This window comes from Salmo trutta, chromosome 34 (genome assembly GCF_901001165.1).
Source record: "Salmo trutta chromosome 34, fSalTru1.1, whole genome shotgun sequence".
NCBI lineage: Eukaryota > Metazoa > Chordata > Actinopteri > Salmoniformes > Salmonidae > Salmo > Salmo trutta.
Genome location: NC_042990.1, coordinates 31,623,753 through 31,646,833, shown reverse-complemented (window position 1 = coordinate 31,646,833; position 23,081 = coordinate 31,623,753). Strand labels below are relative to the sequence as shown.

Sequence of the window (23,081 nt, the reverse complement as noted above, 5' to 3'; positions counted from 1 at the left end):
AAAACGAGTCCTATATCGACATAACCTGAAAGGCTGCACAGCAAGGAAGAAGCCACTGCTCCAAAACTGCCATAAAAAAGCCAGACTATGGTTTGCAACTGCACATGGGGACAAAGATTGTACTTTTTGGAGAAATGTCCTCTGGTCTGATGAAACAAAAATAGAACTGTTTGGCCATAATGACCATCGTTATGTTTGGAGGAAAAAGGGGGGGGGCTTGCAAGCCGAAGAACACCATCCCAACCGTGAAGCACGGGGGTGGCAGCATCATGTTGTGGGGGTGCTTTGCTGCAGGAGGGACTGGTGCACTTCACAAAATAGATGGCATCTTGAGGTAGGAAAATACTGTGGCTATATTGAAGCAACATCTCAAGACATCAGTCAGGAAGTTAAAGCTTGGTCGCAAAGGGGTCTTCCAAATGGACAATGACCCCAAGCATACTTCTAAAGTTGTGGCAAAATGGCTTAAGGACAACAAAGTCAAGGTATTGGAGTGGCCATCACAAAGCCCTGACCTCAATCCTATAGAAAATGTATGGCCAGAACTGAAAAATTGTGTGCGAGCAAGGAGGCCTACAAACCCAACTCAGTTACACCAGCTCTGTCAGGAGGAATGGGCCAAAATTCACCCAACTTATTGTGGGAAGCTTGTGGAAGGCTACCCAAAACGTTTGACCCAAGTTAAACAATTTAAAGGCAATGCTACCAAATTCAAATTGAGTGTATGTCAACTTCTGACCCACTGGGAATGCATGAAAGAAATAAAAGCTGAAATAAATCATTCTCTCTACTATTATTCTGACATTTCACATTCTTAAAATAAAGTGGTGAACCTAACTGACCTAAGACAGGGACTTGTTACTCGGATTAAATGTCAGGAATTGTGAAAATCTGAGTTTAAATGTATTTGGAAAACGTGTATGTAAGCTTCCGACTTCAGCTGTAGTCATGGAACACTGGTCACTTTAATAATGTTTACATCCTGTTTTACACACTTCATATGTATATACTGTATTCTAGTTAAGGCTCATCCTATATAACTACTGTACACACCTTTTATATTCATATACTGTCCATACTGTCTATACACACGAAAACATTAGGAACACCTTCCTAATATTGAGTTGCACCCCCTTTTGCCCTCAGAACTGCCTCAATTTGTCGGGGCATGGACTCTACAAGGTGTCGAAAGCATTCCACAGGGATGCTGGTCCATATTGACTCCAATGCTTCCCACAGTTGTGTCAAGTTGGCAGGATGTCCTTTGGGTGGTGGACCATTTTTATACACACAGGAAACTGTTGAGCATGAAAAACTTTGCAGTTTTGCAGTTCTTGACACACTCAAACCGGTGCGCATTGCACCTACTACCATACCCCGTTCAAAGGCACTTACATCTTTTGTCTTGTAATGTAAAATATAAATATACACATTCTTTACAGATTGTACATCAGAAACTATTACAGAAAAATGTGCTTTTTCAGCATTTTTTACAGCTTCACTTGTTAACATTTAAAAAACACAAAATATCCATACATTCCACAGCCTAATACAACCCAATTCAATATTAATCACAATATTATTTTGTTATTTGCATGAATCCCAACAAAGAACACTCTCATATACAAAGCATATTTTTTATTCAAATGGTGCAACATGAAGCAATCACCACTGGTGGCATTTATTCATGTAAACATAATGCCCATTACCTCCATATCATCATTGTAAATTAAGTTACCATGTCACAAGTGGGCATTTCAAATACATTTGTGGCCTTTACTTTCATCCTTGGAGCTTAGAAAATGTGCTAAAATACTACATGTTTCTTTACTGTTCATTGGCTAAAGGGTATTTACAATACAGAGCTATCATAGGTGCATTTCTGCAATCATAGGAAATCTATGGCAGACCCCATGTAGGTGGCTGTAAAAAAGTATACTTTTATTATTTTATATTACATAGACAAAAGTATTCCTGTCCCATGTTTTAAGTTACAAATGACCAATAAACCTCTTAAACCAAACAAAAACATACATTGATTGCTTCAAGTTTATATAATGTAGACTACAATGATGACAGTCTACTTATTAGGGCAGTTGACGTTGAACTGACTGATACCAAGAAAGCTTGACAATCCCTATTTCTAGAGAGTTGTAATATGAAGTCTGCAATGTATCCATCAATGGCATGAATCATCTGACAGGACAAGGATGAGTAAAAACAACTCTACATCTACATGGAGAAGGGAGCTACGTCCAAAATTCTTTCATGTGGTTTTTTATTTTATCATGTATTAGATTAAACCATATGCGCCCCGACACTGAAAAACAATTAAGATATCAAACATACTGTATCGTAGCAAACGTGCAGTTTGATTCACACGGTCAGGAGTTCTGTAATATGAGTATAGAAGCACAATCATGTTGTAGCATTAACATCATCCAATGAAACAGTTGATCAATTAACATCATCCAATGAAACAGTTGACCCATTATCATCATCCAATGAAACAGTTGATCCATTAACATCATCCAATGAAACAGTTGACCCATTAACATCATCCAATGAAACAGTTGATCAATTAACATCATCCAATGAAACAGTTGATCAATTAACATCATCCAATGAAACAGTTGATCAATTAACATCATCCAATGAAACAGTTGATCAATTAACATCATCCAATGAAACAGTTGAGCCATTAACATCATCCAATGAAACAGTTGACCCATTAACATCATCCAATGAAACAGTTGATCAATTAACATCATCCAATGAAACAGTTGATCAATTAACATCATCCAATGAAACAGTTGATCAATTAACATCATCCAATGAAACAGTTGATCAATTAACATCATCCAATGAAACAGTTGACCCATTAACATCATCCAATGAAACAGTTGACCAATTAACATCATCCAATGAAACAGTTGATCAATTAACATCATCCAATGAAACAGTTGATCAATTAACATCATCCAATGAAACAGTTGATCAATTAACATCATCCAATGAAACAGTTGATCAATTAACATCATCCAATGAAACAGTTGATCAATTAACATCATCCAATGAAACAGTTGATCAATTAACATCATCCAATGAAACAGTTGATCAATTAACATCATCCAATGAAACAGTTGATCAATTAACATCTAATGAAACAGTTGATCAATTAACATCATCCAATGAAACAGTTGATCAATTAACATCATCCAATGAAACAGTTGATGCAGCCTAATCATGAATGTGCAAAGTGTGTCAGAATGATTTCTGATTTGATTTCTAATAAGATCCTGAGTGTATTTGTGTGCTAGCAGCACTAGATATACCAGAGGGAAAGTTATGGTCTAGATGTATTACTGTGCAGTAAGAAGTTTTTCAAACAAACTAATTATTTTCCTTGACTAGTTTTCAGCCAATCCCAAGGAGGGAGCAACTCTGAAAGCACTCTAGCTAGTCATATTGAATCAAAGTGAGCATAATACGTAGGGTATTAAAACAACCATTCTTAACACAGAACAGCTGTGTGTTTCAACATGAACCACTGTATGTTTCTATGTAACCCTTAGAGACTCAGTCTAAATGAAGCAGGTACAATGTTGAACCTCCTCTGAATCCGACATATCAGCCTGCCTTTTCTCTCTAAACAATCTCCCAACGAAGAACATTTCACTGACCCACACCTACACTGACCTTACTACTATCCTGCTACACATGTCAGTGTGCTGGATATGCAAGTAAAACCAGCTATTCCCCACTACTGACAGTATTAGTGCAGTATCTAGCTCTATACCATTCTACATGCCTCACATTGTCAAACCTTTCCTCCCTTGGATATTACCTTGTATTCTTTCTAGATCTTACCAGAGATTTACATTTCAATCCCCACATGTTGTTAAAGTCCAATAAAATTAAGACAAAATAGAAAATAAGACATCAACTGTCAATAACTTTAAAATTAAGTTAGGAAATACAGAATCATGCCTTTATGCCAAATGTAATTGTGCTGAATAGTGCGTACATCGACCTTATTCTCATTCAACAGTCACTTTACTATGCCCTGTGCATCAGGTCATACATAGAGTCTCGAATGGAGTCAATCAGATTTCATCACAGTTTATGACACTGAAGTACGGATGCCATAAGAGGAACTCAAAGTGACACTTTTTCAGTCTTTCCTGATCGCACCAGTCAAAGTCTTATAAGATGAAGCCCATCAGAAATCCTGCTCTGGCCTGCAGTAACACAGGACAACCTGTAGGTGGCAGTGATATAAAAACACGTTTGTTTGGACCAGAAGTAGCACTAGGCAGTATGTGAGGTCCTCCTGCATTGGATTAAAATGTGTGTGTGTGTGTGTGTCATCTCTCTCGGGTTGTTGTGAAGGTGAGCTCCAGGTGAGGTCCATGCCGACCTACCCTTGGTGCTCCCCCACCAAGGAGCCTTTTCTCAAGCTAAGGAAGGAGAGACAAGAGGCAGCAGCTCCTGGACATCCAGAGGTTCTCTCCTGGTGGCAGTACATCTCAGCTTCAGGGCTCCTTGCATTGTTTAAACTTTTTTTTAAAGTATTCTAAAAAGCAGCATTCAAATCGGTAAATTGTGGAAGACAGGGCTGTTGCCTTTTGGAATCAAATGTCTCTGTTTATTGCTCTCTTTCTCAGTCTTTGTGTCCATCCCTCTCTTTCTCTCCCTCTCTGTCAGGCCAGTCCAGTCCTGGGCTGGGGGGCTGTCAGGCAGCTCTCTCCTCCAGGGTGGGCTTGTTGCTGCCGATGGGCTGGGCGTACACACTCTTAGTGTCACTATCCACACTCTGGAAGTAGGGGTGGGTCAGAGCAGCAAACGCTGATATCCTTCTGGAGGGATTAAAAGCCAGGAATTGCTGCATGGAGAAAGATAAAACAAATATTATTATTATAACATTTCCTTAACAAAAAGAAAAGTGTGAGTTTCATTCCTTTCGGACAAATCCATTTGAACCAGTATGTATAGTCAGTCAGTCAGTCAGTCAGTCAGTCAGTCAGACAGACAGACAGACAGACAGACAGACAGACAGACAGACAGACAGACAGACAGACAGACAGACAGACAGACAGACAGACAGACAGACAGACAGACAGACAGACAGACAGACAGACAGACAGACAGACAGACAGACAGACAGACAGACAGACAGACAGACAGGACAGACAGACAGGACAGACAGACAGGACAGACGGACGGACAGACAGACAGACAGGACAGACAGACAGGACAGACAGACAGACAGACAGACAGACAGGACAGACAGGACAGACAGACAGGACAGACAGACAGGACAGACAGACAGGACAGACAGACAGGACAGACAGAGAGAGAGAGAGAGAGAGAGAGAGAGAGAGAGAGAGAGAGAGAGTGTGTGTGTGTGTGTGTGTGTGTATCTGATACTCACGAGTAAAAGGGATTTCCCCAGCTCCTCCATGTCAGGGACAAGTTCTCCGATTGGCTGAGGGGGTCGTGGGGAGAAGGCACTCTGTGGTAGGGCTACTTCCTGGGGCCAGTCCTCCACCGAGGGCACCCCGACCACACTGAAGGATCATTATCATCATCGTCATCACCACCACTATTTTCATCATCATCATTACCGTTATCATCATAATAACAATCCTCATTATTTGCCAATTGATTGTTAAAACTGTAAATATGACGTACAACATGGTACTTACTCTAAAATCTTGCCCAGCTGATCAACATCTGAGTTTCCTCGAAACAAAGGTCTGGGAGAGGAAGAGCACATGTCAATATAACTGAAGTTGAAGTAACAAACTGTGTTCAATGAATCAGATAAATTAGTTTAAAAAAAATATCCCCAGTTAAACTTCATCAATCCTAATTTGTCCTTCATAAATCCATGGGAGCTGTGGCGGTGATGCAGGCAGCCTTCATGCTGTTTCCATCTCCTCAACACAAAATGACACATTCCTACTGAGCAGACATCAGTGATAACGGACATAACCAGTCCAACCCTCACTCGGTCTACTGTAAAGAATTGGCTTTCCTGGCTGTTGTGACCAAGTTCAAGTTTTATTGTCACATGTTCAAGTACAGTGAAATGCTTACCTTGAATGCTCTATCCAACAGTGCAGTAATCAATATCAAAATAATAACCAATAAAAAATGATATATGATAAAGAAAACACGATAAATAATAAATAAGAGAGGGACCTACAGTACCAGTCAAAAGTTTGGACACAGCTACTCATTCAAGGTTTTTTCTTTATTTTTACTATTTTCTACATTGTTGAATGATAGTGAAGACAGCAAAACTATGAAATAACACATTTGGAATCATGTAGTAACCAAAAAAATGTACAAGTCGATATACAGTTGAAGTCGAAAGTTTACATACACCTTAGCCAAATACATTTAAACTCAGTTTTCCACAATTCCTGACATTTAATCCTAGTAAAAAATTCCCTGTCTTAGGTCAGTTAGGATCACCACTTTATTTTAAGAATGTGAAATGTCAGAATAATAGTACAGAGAATGATTTATTTCAGCTTTTATTTCTTTCATCACATTCCCAGAAGTCCAGAAGTTTACATACACTCAATTAGTATTTGGTAGCATTGCCTTTAAATTGTTTAACTTGGGTCAAACGTTTTGGGTAGCCTTCCACAAGCTTCCCACAATAAGTTGGGTGAATTTTGGACCATTCCTCCTGACAGAGCTGGTGTAACTGAGTCAGGTTTGTAGGCCTCGTTGCTCGCACATGCTTTTTCAGTTCTGCCCGCAAATTTTCTATAGGATTGAGGTCAGGGCTTTGTGAGGCCACTCCAATACCTTGACTTTGTTGTCCTTAAGCCATTTTGCCACAATTTTGGAAGTATGCTTGGGGTCATTGTACATTTGGAAGACCCCTTTGCGATCAAGCTTTAACTTCCTGACTGATGTCTTGTGATGTTGCTTCAATATATCCACATACTTTTCCTCCCTCATGATGCCATCTATTTTGTGAAGTGCACCAGTCCCTCCTGCAGCAAAGCACCCCCACAACACGATGCTGCCACCCCCGTGCTTCACGGTTGGGATGGTGTTCTTCGGCTTGCAAGCCTCCCCATTTTTCCTCCAAACATAACGATGGTCATTATGGCCAAACAGTTCTATTTTTGTTTCATCAGACCAGAGGACATTTCTCCAAAAAGTACGATCTTTGTCCCCATGTGCAGTTGCAAACCGTAGTCTGGCTTTTTTATGGCGGTTTTGGAGCAGTGGCTTCTTCCTTGCTGAGCTGCCTTTCAGGTTATGTCGATATAGGACTCGTTTTACTGTGGATATAGATACGTTTGTACCTGTTTCCTCCAGCATCTTCACAAGGTCCTTTGCTGTTGTTCTGGGATTGATTTGCACTTTTCGCACCGAAGTATGTACATCTCTAGGAGACAGAACGCGTCTCCTTCCTGAGCGGTATGACGGCTGCGTGGTCCCATGGTGTTTATACTTGCGTACTATTGTTTGTACAGATGAACGTGGTACCTTCAGGCATTTGGAAATCGCTCCTAAGGATGAACCAGACTTGTGGAGGTCCACAATTTTTTTCTGAGTTCTTGGCTGATTTCTTTTGATTTTCCCATGATGTCAAGCAATGGTAGGCCTTGAAATACATCCACAGGTACACCTCGAATTGACTCAAATTATGTCAATTAGCCTATCAGAAGCTTCTAAAGCCAAGACATACTTTTCTGCAATTTTCCAAGCTGTTTAAAGGCACAGTCAACCTAGTGTATGTAAACTTCTGACCCACTGGAATTGTGACACAGTGAATTATAAGTGAAACAATCTGTCTCTAAACAATTGTTGGAAAAATTACTTGTCATGCACAAAGTAGATGTCCTAACCGACTTGCCAAGACTATAGTTTGTTAACAAGAAATTTGTGGAGTGGTTGAAAAACCAGTTTTAATGACTCCAACCTAAGTGTATGTACAATTCCAACTTCAACTGTAGATATGGACATGTAGGAGGGGGATTAGGAGAAAGTGACTAATAGTTGGAGAAATAATAATAATAATAGTAAACAGTATGACAGCAGCATAAGTGGTGGGTGGGGGTATGTGTGTGGTGGTGAGTGTGTGTGTGAGGGTGTTAGTGTGAGTGTGTCAGAGCAGGCGTGATAGGCAGATGTACATGTAAAGGAGGCTGGAAATGACTGGTAGCAGGAATATATAAATACTGATGGTGATATACTAGTGGTAAATTATACATGTAAACAGGAGTAATAGTGACCAGTAGCAGGATAAATAGGTACTAGCAGAGCAGACAAGAGAGTACAGAGGACTGTTTCAGCAGCACATGGGAGGAAGGCATGCTCAAGGCCCAGCAGCACATGGGAGGAAGGCATGCTCAAGGCCCAGCAGCACATGGGAGGAAGGCATGCTCAAGGCCCAGCAGCACATGGGAGGAAGGCATGCTCAAGGCCCAGCAGCACATGGGAGGAAGGCATGCTCAAGGCCCAGCAGCACATGGGAGGAAGGCATGCTCAAGGCCCAGCAGCACATGGGAGGAAGGCATGCTCAAGGCCCAGCAGCACATGGGAGGAAGGCATGCTCAAGGCCCAGCAGCGTAAGTCTGCACTGTAAAAAAAAGTATTATTGAGTAACTGGTTCCACATGATTCTTTTTACTCAACTCTACCTGAAAAATAGACTTGTTGTCCCAAACCTAGCTCCAATGTTTTCAACTTACATACAGTATTTGACACACAATTACATTGTGCATGTTGATTTATACAGTCATTATTATTCAACATGTCCTCATCTGGGATTTGAACTCACAACCTCTTGATTCACAGCATTTCAATCTTCCTGCAATGCCACCATGTCTGTGACAATTATCAGTTCATCTGACTATTCTCTCATCAATTATTTGATTGACTTTTTCTGTATAGTTGTCTAATCTTGGTGGGACATATTACTCTGTTTTAATGGTACTCCTTAATCACTATGAGAAATCAAATAGTTTTTCTTGGGTGTATTTTTAACAGAGCTGATATTTACTTTGAAGTGCCACGTGTGCAATGCAAGGGAAATCAATTGGACGATTGGAATGCTGCGAACCAGGAGGTTGAGAGTTCAAATCCTAGGTGAGGAAATGTTAATTACTGTATAAATGAACATGCACAATGTAATCATGTATAGTGTGTCAAATATGTAAGTTGAAAAAGCAGTATGTGTGTGTAACTCGTTCTGCAGCCATTCTTTAGATAAGATGCCCTGATAGTTTCTTGCTGAATAAACATTTGAGACAAAGTGAGAAAACGCATCATTTTAAGTTTTTGCATATGTTTTCTCAAGTTGGAGCTAAGTTTGGGCCAAGATTTTTTTTTTAACGTGTGTGAGAAGATGGAGGGAGGAGGTGGAGAGGCTGGGGATGAAGGGAAGGAGCAGGCCTGCTGGTGGTTCCTGTGGCTTTGGGCCGTCCTGGCCGGCCGTGGGCGGGCATGCTTCCCCTGGCACCCACACAAATTCCAACAGTCTTCATTCCCACATACAGGCCTGCTCTCAACTCAAACGACCGCTGCTCCCAACCAAGCAACGGGTAGAAAAAAAGCCTATTTATCTCTCAGCCTCATGTGTGTCTGCCTTAGCTCTCTGTGGGCCTGGTGGTGTGTGTGTGTGTGTGTGTGTGTGTGTGTGTGTCTGTGTGTGTGTCTGTGTGTCTGTGTGTGTGTGTCTGTGTGTGTGTGTGTGTGTGTGTGTGTGTGTGTGTGTCTGTGTGTGTGTGTGTGTGTCTGTGTGTGTCTGTGTGTGTGTGTGTGTGTGTATGTCTGTGTGTGTGTGTGTGTATGTCTGTGTGTGTGTATGTCTGTGCGGTGGTAGGTAGGGGGTGTGCGAGCTGTGCCGTATCGTGTGAAAGAACGATTGAATCATTCTAACAGAGACTAGCTGGGAGAGCAATATAAACCTAAACCCTCCGCTCCAGCCTTCAAAGAGGCAAAGAATCTCTCTGTCGTGAGAGAATGTGCTCAAAGGCACTTCACATGTGCTATCATGCAATGACAGACAAAATAACACACAGTGCTACTGCAAAAGTAGTTCTTTAACAGTAATTACACATGAATAAGTAATGACTGCACTGCTCCTTGGGATTGAGAGAGAGAGGGAGAAGGAGAGAGAGAGAGGGAGAGAGAGAGCGAGCGAGAGGGAGAGAGAGAGAGGGAGAGAGAGAGCGAGAGGGAGAGAGAAGGAGAGAGAGAGAGAGAGAGCGAGAGGGAGAGAGAGAAGGAGAGAGAGAGTACTCTGTATGTTAATGTAATGCAGCATGTTGTGAAATGAGGTAGTGACGGTGTAGTTATTGCTGTATTCTGTAGCTACAGTACTTCACTGAACAGAAAAACTGCTATAATCTTTGCATAGTTGAACACCCACATTTCCCCTACATGCTAAGACATTGAAGATTAAACACAGGCAGAACGATTTGATGGTAGTTTGCACATTTTACAGTGACAGCAATTGTGTTGTCACATACTTTGATGGGTTAAGGGTGCTCCATAGCACGCTATACAAACCTAGCAGCAAAAATGTTGGAACTGAACTATGCCCTATTTCACCAAGTAGATGCCATCCTGACCAATACACCCCCTCTAACCACACCTACCTCAATGGCTCACTACACTGGTATTCCTGTATGCTGTTACTGTAAGGCGTCAAATACTTGGTGGGCATGTTGAGAGTCTGAGGGTTGAACCATAAAGATCAGACCAAACCAGTTCTCTGCCTTTAGATGGAAAACATCACCTAAAACAATGTCATCATGCCAAAACAAGTATGACAGATATTTCCAAGAGGTCCATTTTTAAACCAGGAGTGGTTTGTTGGTTTGAATGGATGACTGGCTTCTCACAGGGCTGACACTGCAAACAAACACACGGGAGCACACAGGCACACACACACACACACGCACATACACACACAAACTTATAAAATGAAGGACTGTGTGAGGATGTTTTCTGAAGGACTGGCTGGTTTAGGATTTCTGCTGCCACCATGGAGTATCGGTCAGAATGCAACGAGGAAATGAAGATGAGGAAGGAACATGAACACACACAGAGGAACATGGACACACAGAGGAACATGGACACACAGAGGAACATGGACACACAGAGGAACATGGACACACACAGAGGAACATGAACACACACAGAGGAACATGGACACACACAGAGGAACATGAACACACACAGAGGAACATGGACACACAGAGGAACATGGACACACACAGAGGAACATGAACACACACAGAGGAACATGGACACACAGAGGAACATGGACACACACAGAGGAACATGAACACACAGAGGAACATGGACACACAGAGGAACATGGACACACACAGAGGAACATGAACACACACAGAGGAACATGGACACACACAGAGGAACATGAACACACACAGAGGAACATGGACACACAGAGGAACATGGACACACACAGAGGAACATGAACACACAGAGGAACATGGACACACAGAGGAACATGGACACACACAGAGGAACATGAACACACACAGAGGAACATGGACACACACAGAGGAACATGGACACACACAGAGGAACACACAGAGGAACATGAACACACAGAGGAACATGGACACACACAGAGGAACATGGACACACACAGAGGAACATGGACACACACAGAGGAACATGGACACACAGAGGAACATGGACACACACAGAGGAACATGGACACACACAGAGGAACATGGACACACACAGAGGAACATGGACACACACAGAGGAACATGGACACACACAGAGGAACATGGACACACACAGAGGAACATGAACACACACAGAGGAACATGGACACACACAGAGGAACATGGACACACACAGAGGAACATGAACACACAGAGGAACATGGACACACACAGAGGAACATGGACACACACAGAGGAACATGGACACACACAGAGGAACATGAACACATACAGAGGAACATGGACACACACATAGGAACATGAACACACACAGAGGAACATGAACACATACAGAGGAACATGGACACACACATAGGAACATGAACACACACAGAGGAACATGGACACACACAGAGGAACACAGAGGAACATGAACACATACAGAGGAACATGGACACACAGAGAGGAACATGAACACACACAGAGGAACATGAACACACACAGAGGAACATGGACACACACATAGGAACATGAACACACACAGAGGAACATGAACACATACAGAGGAACATGGACACACACATAGGAACATGAACACACACAGAGGAACATGAACACACACAGAGGAATATGGGGAAAGGGTTTGGATGGAGGTGAATATGGAGGTAAGGCCTTGGAGAAAGGATTGGATATAGTGGTCTGGAAGGGAGATACAAAATGGAAACATTAGGAACACATTACATAAAGGTGCAGACATGACAAGGTAGTGCCAGGTGACTGTGGGGAGAAAATGGGTTTAACATAATTACACAGTCAGGAGACTGCCAGCACTAGACAAGGAGGTGATATAGGGATAGGACTGGGCCAACCATTCTGTCCCACATTCCACACAACCTCTGGAATGTGTATCTGCCTGTCTGTGTGTGTGTGTGGGAGAGTGAGATTATGTGTCTGTGGGAGAGTGAGATTCTGTGTGTGTGGGAGAGTGAGATTATGTGTGTGTGAGTTTGGGAGGGAGTGCATGTGTGTTCACGTGCACATGTGTCTGTGAGTGAAATCCGTGTGTGTGTGCGTGTGAGGTTATGTCTTTGAGTTTGGTTTGTCAATGTGCCAGCGCACTATGAGAACGTAAACAAGGATGTGAGTCCCCTCCTGTGTTGACCGCATTAACATAACACGTCCAACCTTTAGATTAGCGGAATGTCAACACCTCTCTCTGTGTCATTCACTTTTCCATCTAAACCATGCAGATGCACACCTGCATGATATTTGCTTCAAATTCCTGAAACAAATTGTACTTACAGGGCTGTCAGTGTGAGTCAGTCAGTGTGAAACTAGATTTTTCTTTCTTCAAAAAGCTATGAATAAAAGATGGTAGCATTTGGGGGAAAACCTTTGATGAGTCAACAGTGAGAGACAGGGGACTAGGGACTTCTCTGTCTACTACAGTAGAGTAATGGTAGTGAAGGACAACAGTCAACAGTGAGAGACAGGGGACTGGGGACTTCTCTGTCTACTACAGTAGAGTAATGGTAGTGAAACACAAAAGTCAACAGTGAGAGACAGGGGACTGGGGACTTCTCTGTCTACTACAGTAGAGTAATGGTAGTGAAACACAAAAGTCAACAGTGAGAGACTGAGGACTGGGGACTTCTCTGTCTACTACAGTAGAGTAATGGTAGTGAAGGACAACTGTCAACAGTGAGAGACTGGGGACTGGGGACTTCTCTGTCTACTACAGTAGAGTAATGGTAGTGAAGGACAACTGTCAACAGTGAGAGACAGGGGACTGGGGACTGGATACTGGGGACTGGAGACTGGGGACTGGAGACTGGGGACTGGATACTGGGGACTTCTGTCTACTGAATGAGGTGGCATTGACATTAGATTGCCACATCATGGGGGGGGCCCTACTACAGTAGCTGCCAGGCATGTGAATGTGAGTAAAACTACTAACTATACCAAAAATATCACTAATGTTTATTTTTGAATGACTGTATATAAATATTTCTAATTTGATGATACCTGCCCTGTGATTTCCATGGTAACAGGTCATATATCTTGCTGCTGTGACTGCACACTGCAGTATTTCGCCTAACAGATATGGGAGTTTATTAATGTTGGATTTTGTTTTAAAATTATTTGTGGGTCTGTGTAATCTGTAGTAAATTTGTGTCTCTAATGTGGTCACACATTTGGCAGGTTAGGAAGTGTAGCTCAGTTTCCACCTAATTTTGTGGGCAGTGTGCACATACTGTCATCTCTCTCGACACATAGCCTGTCTGCCTATGGCGGGCTCTCTCAATAGCAAGACCATGCTCACTGAGTCTCTACATAGTCAAGGATTTTCTTAATTTTGGGTCAGTCACAGTGGTCAGGTATTCTGCTACTATGTACTCTCTGCTTAGGCCCAGAGCATTCTAGTTTGCTCTGTTTTTTTGTTAATTCTTTCCAATGTGTCAAGTAATTATCTTTTTGTTTTATTATGATTTGGTCATTATTGATTTGGTCATTTGTCATGATTTGATTTGTCAAATCATGATTTGGTCATTTGTCATTATTGTTTATTTTCTTAGGTTGTCTGCTTGAAATGTTTAGATTTGATAGAGAAGCTGAGAGGTCAAATATACTGTTTAGGCTTTCTACTGGCAAGTTTACACCTTCACTATTACACCTTCACTGTGATCTGATAGGGGTGTTAGTGGGCTGACTGTGAACACTCTGAGAGACTCTGGGTTGAGGCCAGTGACAAAGTAGTCTACAGTACTACTGCCAAGAGATGAGCTGTAGATGTACCTACCATATGAGTCTCCTTGAAGCCTACCATTGACTATGTACAGACCCAGCGTGCGACAGAGCTGCAGGAGCTGTGACCCATTTTTGTTGATTGTTTTGTCATAGTTGTGTCTAGGGGGGCATATTTGGGAGGGAGTACTGTCACCTCCAGGTAGGCGTTTGTCCCCTTGTGTGCTGAGAGTCAGGTTCTTGTCCAGTTCTGGCATTTAGGTCGCCACAGACTTGTACATGTCCCTGGGCCTGGAAATGGTTGATCTCCCCCTTTAGGATGGAGAAGTATGGGAATTCTATTGTGGGGATATGGGTAGCACACATAAGAGCATTTATCTCTGTTGAAATAATTTCCTTATTAATTTCTAGACAGATGTAAAATGTTCCTGTTTTGACTAATTTAATAGAGTGGGTTAGATCTGCTCTATACCAAATTAGCATACCCCCCGAGTATCTTCCCTGTTTCACACCTGGTAGTTTGGTGGATGGGACAACCAGCTCTCTGTAACCTAGAGGGCAACCAGTGGGTCTGTCTCCTCTATACCATGTTTCTTGTAGGATGACATTGGCTGTATTTCCAATTTCTTTGATGAAGTCCAGGTTCCTGCTCTTTAGGCCAAAGGCAGATGACCTCAGACCTTGTATATTCCAGGATGAGATAGTAAAAGCTTTGTCTTCCATAGCGTCTAGTGTTGTTGTTGTGTGGTTTAGGTCCGGACCATTACAGTAGGTGTGAGCAGAGCATGTTGAGCATCTGATACATACCTCTTAGGTCACAGGATGGGGCTTGGGGGTGGTGTATTAGTGGGGGTTGGGCCTGTTACTCTGCTCACAGCCTGGGCATATGTGCGGCTGTCATGTTGAGGTCCTTGCTGCGGGGCGGAGGGCATGGGGCAGAAGGGGCATAGGTCTGATCTAGGGGCGCCTATATAGGGTGTGGCCAGGGTTTGTTTGGGGTGGTCTCAGCAGGTTGGGGTGTGGCTGGTAAAGCTGTGGTCTGGGTGTAGGTCCCCTTGGTGTGGGTTCTCTCGGTGCAGGTCCTTCGGGAAGGGGTGTTGCAGGTCAGGGAGGGTGTCTCGCTGATCTGGGCGGAGTGTATGTTGTTCTGTTGCTCCTGTGTGAGGTGCTGGGGCTACGGTTGAGGGTGACGTCCTTCAGGGTCCTGGCAAAAGTTGGGATTGCTGCCTTGTAGAGAAGGACCTAGTTGTAAAAGGTGTTCAAGTCCAGGGTGGAGGGCCAGGTAGACATTAGGTTTTGAGGCACAGTCCTGGGAAATGCTTGCGTTCACCCGCTCGCTGTATGGTGGTAGCAGGGTGGAGATAACCACTTGTGCGTTGGGGAACTTTGTGTTTGGGTCTGTTCTGTCTGGATTGTGTGGACCACCATGTTTCTCTCCAGCTCTGAGAATTGATCCCTCTCAATGATAGAGGAACAGTCCAGTTGTGGGACCTGGGTGTGTTCAGTGCCGGGGGGGTGACTATCTTCGTCTCCAGGACAGTTTGAAGAGGTGGGATCAGACTCACTCAGGATGGGGCAGTCGTCACCGAGAGAGAGCTTTTCCTGCTGTGCTCTCTCTTTGATCCTGTAAAAGTCCTGCTGGAACTGCTTGAGGATGCCCTGCACCATTACTGCCCCAGACTTGTTCACGTTGACAGAGGTTGTTCCAATTTCCTGAATGTCTAGTATTCTGAGTTTCCACCCTGGGCCAATACCCTCTCACTTGACATAGAGCTAGTGTGCTCTTATAGCACTGTGCCATGCCAGAGGATGGTCTGTGTGGAAAATTAAGTTGCTTACGTTCCCCTCTATGTAGCAGGCAGCAAACAGTGTCTCTAGATTGTCCTTGAGGGGCATTTTTTTGTACTTATTCCGCGCAGTGTTATTTTTAATAGCCAAGGGGTACTGTACTGTGATGACATCTGCACAGGGATACGCCATGGCGCAGGGGGCTTCAAAGGTCTCTGTATTTGGGTGGGAGAAGCTGTGAAACTCTGCTGCCATTGTTGGGCTCAAGGGTTTTCCATTGTTGGGCTTAATAAGAGCTTTCACACCTTTCACTTCACACTTCAGTGCTAATTGAAGTTGCAGCAATTCTGTTCTTTCCTAGCAGCTTGGTAGCTCAGTATACTTATTTACTTAGCTTTATATAACAAAATTACCTAGAGATTATTGTCTTTTACTTTTTGGCTTCAGAAAGTAGGTTCAGACTGAGCATTACTCACCCAGTTTTCTTTCTTCTGCAGGTTTTGGTTTGTTAGAAACATTTTCTTGATAGTCCTTGGTAGTAATAGTCCATTCAGGTCATTTTGTCCAAAAATCAAGGTTTTAGGTAAGGAATTTTGATTTGGTTTGAAGGTTTTGATGTAGATGGTAGTTTCCTGTTTAAGTCCATGGCATTTATCCAACTATAATTACATTTTTTGCAGAAGAACTCAGGAGCCCATGATCTCTCTCTCTCTCTGACTCAGTCAGAGGCAGTTCCCAGGTGCCCTTTAATCTGTAACAGGTGGCCTTTAAAAAAAGCCACCTTAATAACCTGCAGGATAGACAGAGTGAAAGAGAGAGAGCGCGCGAGAGAGAAAGAGAGCCGAGAGAGAGAGAGAGCTAGAGAGAATGAGGGGTGCTGTTCATAGACATCAAAGGGCCTACCGTCTACCTCCAGGCAAAGTTGGCCAGGAGCCAGGTCCTGAACACACATGCTTTTACAGCTCATTGTGTCACAGGGAGAATCACAAGTGCCCCCACCTAGCCTCTACTGGCACGCACGCACACACACACACACACACACACGCACATACGCACACACGCACGCACACGCACACACATGCATGCACACACATGCATACACACACACACACACATACACCCACAAACGCACACACACAAACGTACACACTGTAGGTGTGTTAGTGCGTGAGTGTGATTACAGATGAATAGTGTGAAGGGAGCCATAGGTGTGTTAGCATAGTTAGAGTAGCATTGCGAGAACACTCATTGATGTGTTAGTAAGGTACTGTGAGGAAAGGCTTGTGTCCCAAATGGCACCCTATTCCCCCCAATAGGGCTCTGGTTAAAAGTAGTGTACTATATAGAGAATAGGGTGCCATTTGGGACACACAAAGGTTAAGCCATGGGTGGGTGTAGTTAAATCTACCAAGCTACTGTCAAACCACGATAGACCTTTATGTTTTTGGTGCCAACATTAAACGTCATAAAGTAATTACATACAAACAAAACAGACTGAAACCTCACCACAAATTTCCCAGGTGAAGGTTTAACCTACAACAACGCATTTGAATATTATTTTCCCCCCAGGTCATTAAATGGATTATGTTTTTGTGCTCCCTTCATAACCCTCCTGACCACAACTTGGGGCTCTGAACCACACACACACACACACACACACACACACACACACACAAAACCGCACACACACAAGCATGTACGCACGCCACTGGCACCCCCCCACCCCCCAGGTAGCATATGAAATACAGAACATTTACTGTAAAACTGCTTATTTCAGCCTCATGGCAAAATGTGTAAAATTGTAGAAAATAAACTTTTAAAAATACAACGTTTTCTCAGCCTCATTGAAAAATGTGTAGAATAGCAGGAAATAAACTTTTAAAATACAACGTTTTCTCAGCCTCATTGAAAAATGTGTAGAATAGCAGGAAATAAACTTTTAAAATACAAAATTCTCTCAGCCTTATAGCAAAATATGTAGAATTGTAGGAAGTCGCAGGGCCCCCTGAAACTGCGTACTCATGCATGTACACAACCACGCACACACGCACACAGCTGCTAAAGCAACGCTCCTAAAGTTGACGATGCCATAGAGGATATCTCTATCCATTGAAACATGTAGAAATTTGAATTAAACAAAAGAGAGATAAAGAGAGAGAGACAGAGAGATGAAAGAGAGACAGACAGAGAGAGATGAGAGAGAAACAGAGAGAGAGAGATAAAGAGAGCGAGACGAAGAGAGAGAGACGGAGAGAGATAAAGAGAGAGAGACGGAGAGAGAGATAAAGAGAGAGAGACAGAGAGAGAGATAAAGAGAGCGCGACGGAGAGAGAGAGAGAAAGACAGACAACGGGGGCTATACATGGTCATGGTCACATCCAATCTATTGTGGCAGACCAGGGGGTTTGGTCAAGACGTTTACATAGATCAGACACGGACAGAGTATGATTAGCTCGGTTTCAAGGGTGTTTATTAAATAATAAATCAAAAAGAAAAGAACAGGTCTCCCCCATGAGACCCTCTCCGGGATACCATCTCCTGGGCTCCTGGTCTTCCTGTATCCTGTTGGGCACACAAACTCAACTCCCCCGGCTTAGCTCGGGTAACCGTATCCAACCACATGGAAGTCACCTCACTTCCCCTAGTCCTCTCCCTGTGTGCTGGCAGCTTTATGGGCCTCGCACAGCTGGTGAGCAATCCGCCCTTGATTACTCACCAGCTCCCAATCAGCCCCAATTAGTCCTGTCCGGAGAGCCCGTCGAGACCTGGCACGTCCAGCAGATGAAGCCACCGCCCCGTGATGTTTACATTTACATTTACGTCATTTAGCAGACACTCTTATCCAGAGCGACTTACAAATTGGTGCATTCACCTTATGATATCCAGTGGAACAACCACTTTACAATAGTACATCTATATATATTTTTTTGGGGGGGTTAGAAGGATTACTTTATCCTATCCCAGGTATTCCTTAAAGAGGTGGGGTTTCAGGTGTCTCCGGAAGGTGGTGATTGACTCCGCTGTCCTGGCGTCGTGAGGGAGCTTGTTCCACCATTGGGGTGCCAGAGCAGCGAACAGTTTTGACTGGGCTGAGCGGGAACAGTATGCTCCATTTGTTACCAGGCCTCGACAAGTCTCCCCCTGGTGGCTGACCTGCTGTACGCAACCCCCCCACCACCACCTTAGCTCTGTCTGGGAGGGGACGGTCATCAGTGCAACGTCTGTCTCCCTTCTCGATAGGGCATCCGCGTTTCCATGCTTCGCCCCTGACCTGTCCACTACAGAAAAAGAGACGCGTTGAAGGGACAAGAACCACCTGGTGACCCGATCGTTTGTGTCCTTTCCCCTGGCCATCCAGACCAGCGGTGAAGTGGGCGCTAGACACTCTCAAGTATTACCTGGCCATCCAGACCAGGGGAGCATGGTCCGGGGGAGCATGGCCATCCAGACCAGGGGAGCATGGTCCGTGACCAGGGTGAAGTGGGTACCTAACAGGTAATACTTGAGAGTGTCTAGCGCCCACTTCACCGCTAGACACTCTTTCTCAACGATAGAGTATTTCTTTTCCCTAGGCATCAGCTTTTGGCTGATGTACATGATGGGGTGCTCCTCCCCCTCGTGTACCTGGGACAGATTGGCCCCTAGTCCCGTATCACATGCGTCCGTCTGGACCACCATTGGCACCTGGAAATCGGGCGTTACGAGAATCGGATGTGAGCACAGCGCTTCCTTCAGACTGTTGAACGCCGCTTCTGTCTCGTCCGTCCATTTCACTGTTTTCGGGAGGCGGGCCCTGGTTAGATCAGTGAGGGGATAAACTGGCTATAGTATCCTGCCAGTCCCAGGAAGGACTTGACCTGTGTCTTGGTGCGTGGAACGGGCCAGTCACGCACCGCGTGAACCTTCCTCTCCTGGGGCTTGACGTTCCCCCGTCCGATCAAATACCCTAGGTACTCCACCTCCTCGAGGAGGGGTTGCGGTCAACCCGGCTTGTCTGAGTGCATCCAGCACTGCCTGGAGGCGCGTCAGGTGCTCTTCCCAAACTTGGCTGTGGATGATGATATCATCCAGATATGGCGCTGCGTACTGCTGGTGGGGTCGAAGCACTCTGTTCATCAGCCGTTGGAATGTGGGCAGGGATCCGTGGAGACCGAACGGGAGCACCCGCTACTGATACAACCCTTCTGGTGTCGAAAACGCTGTCTTCTCCCGAGAGGAGGCTGCCAACCATACCTGCCAATAACCTTTGGTCAGGTCAAGGGTGCTGATGTACCGGGCCTTTCCCAATCAGTCGATGAGCTCGTCCACCCTCGGCATGGGATATGCGTCGAACAACCTGATCTCGTTCACCCCCCGGAAATCATTACAGAAGCGGAGGCTACCATCCAGTTTGGGCACCAACACGATGGGGCTGCACCACTGCACTGTGGGACTCTTCCACGACCCCCATCCTCAGCATAGCCTCCACTTCCTGTTTCACGGCCTCCCTTCAGGCCTCCGGAATCCGATATGGCCGCCCGGCTTCTCGGAGAAAACCCCCGTGTTCCGATCGACAAGCTCCCTGAGCTCTTGCTTCTGGGCCGGGTCGAGGTCCTCATTGCTCAGGACCTCCACTGGTACTGTTGGTGTCCTGGTCCCGACCATAACACGGCCAAGGCTGTCCTCTCGTGCCACTTCTTCAACAGGTTCACGTGGTAAATCTGTTGGGGTTTCCGTCTCCCCGGTTGCCGAATGCGGTAATTGACAGGTCCCAGCTTCTCGATCACCTCATATGGTCCGTGCCATGTTGCCAGGAACTTACTTTCGGCCGTGGGGATCAAGACCAACACCCTGTCTCCCACCTGGAATTTTCGGGGCTGGGCTCCCCGATTGTAGACCTGGGCTTGGGCGCGTTAGGCCTTCTCCATATCTTCCCTCACGACTGGCCATATGGCTGTCATCCGCTTCCGCATCGTCTCCACGTGCTCTACCACGCTGCGTAAGGGGTTGGTTGGGCTTCCCACACCTCCTTGGCGAGGTCCAGTAGGCCGCGTGGCCTAGTTCGAACGGGGAAAACCCAGTGGAGGATTGGGGTACTTCTCGGATTGAGAACATTAGGTGGGGTAGTAGCTGGTCCCAGTTCTTCCCGTCCTGCTCGATGACCTTCCGCAGCATTTGTTTGAGCGTTTTATTAAAGCGCTCGACGAGCCCATCCGTCTGCGGGTGAAAAACGGAGGTCCGGATCTGCTTGATCTGCAGGAGGGCACACAACTCTTTTATGAAGCGGGACATAAACTCCGTACCTTGGTCTGTCAGGATCTCGTTCGGGCACACAAACTCAACTCCCTCGGCTTAGCTCGGGTAACCGTATCCAACCACATGGAAGTCACCTCACTTACCCTAGTCCTCTCGCTGTGTGCTGCCCTTCTGGCTGCTTTATGGGCCTCGCACAGCTGGTGAGCAATCCGCCCTTGATTACTCACCAGCTCCTAATCAGCCCCAATTAGTCCTGTCCGGAGAGCCCGTCGAGACCTGGCACGTCCAGCAGATGGAGCCACCGCCTTGTGATGTATACTCCATCTGTTACCAGGCATCGACGAGTCTCCCCCTGGTGGCTGACCTGCTGTACGCCACACTATGGTCCATCTATGGTCCAATCTATGCTCTAATCTATGGTCCATCTATACTCTAATCTATGGTCCATCTATGATCCATCTACGATCCATCTATGGGTCAATCTATGGACAATCTATGAATGTATCCATTGTCAGATACACTGTAAATACTTGCTAAAGTGCTGTCTGACTGGAGTGAAGTCAGAGAGAGTAAAAGAGAATCGCTATGGAGCTGGTTACAACTACAGGTTTGGCATGAACAACCAATGCATTTTCCTGAGTTTCCTTCAATGACCATGACAATTCCCCTTCAATGACCATGATAATTCCCCCTTCAATGACCATGATAATTCCCCCTTCAATGACCATGATAATTCCCCTTCAATGACCATGATAATTCCCCCTTCAATGACCATGATAATTCCCCTTCAATGACCATGATAATTCCCCCTTCAATGACCATGATAATTCCCCTTCAATGACCATGATAATTCCCCCTTCAATGACCATGATAATTCCCCTTCAATGACCATGATAATTCCCCTTCAATGACCATGATAATTCCCCTTCAATGACCATGATAATTCCCCTTCAATGACCATGATAATTCCCCTTCAATGACCATAATAATTCCCCTTCAATGACCATGATAATTCCCAACTACATGAAACATTGGCCATGTCCTGAATGGCACCCTATTATACAATAGTGTACTATTTCTGACCAGAGCCCTATTTTGGGACATAGCCACAGGGTTTGCAATATCACTCAGGATGCTGTCGGAGAGAGAGACAGGATATCGTCATCCCAAGACAGAGATCTGTCCTCTCCTCCATCCCATCTGTCCATTCGTCCGTCCTCAGTGTCCTGCCTGTGACATCAGTGTTATGGGAAAACACAGCCCACCACATCCTCTCCAGGACAATGGGGAATTATCAGCCATAATCAGTCATCGGGCTACAGCGGGAAAATCAAAACACACACACACACACACACACACACACACACACACATGTACAAAACACACATACTGTACAAATCACACACACGTGTACTGCACACACACACACATACTGTACAAAACACACACGTACTGTACACACACATACTGTACAAAACACACACACATACTGTACAAAGCACACACACATGTACTGTACACACACACATACTGTACAAAACACACACGTACTGTACACACACATACTGTACAAAACACACACGCCACACACATGCCAAACACATGCATGCATCCACACAATAATGAACGGACT

At 44.7% G+C, this 23,081-nt stretch overlaps 1 protein-coding gene across 1 annotated transcript in view; it reads right to left on the bottom strand.

The window, feature by feature from the left end:
• Positions 1–1,623: 1,623 nt before the first annotated feature.
• LOC115174024 (cyclin-dependent kinase 6) overlaps positions 1,624–23,081 on the bottom strand; it is an 83,565-nt gene continuing 62,107 nt past the window's right edge. Inside the window, exons 6-8 of the mRNA XM_029732625.1 lie at positions 5,709–5,759; positions 5,435–5,570; positions 1,624–4,885 (exon numbers count right to left, since the gene is read on the bottom strand). Of these exons, the coding sequence (XP_029588485.1) occupies positions 4,736–4,885; positions 5,435–5,570; positions 5,709–5,759 (337 nt within the window). The 3' untranslated portion in view covers positions 1,624–4,735. The remainder of the gene's footprint in view (positions 4,886–5,434; positions 5,571–5,708; positions 5,760–23,081) is intronic.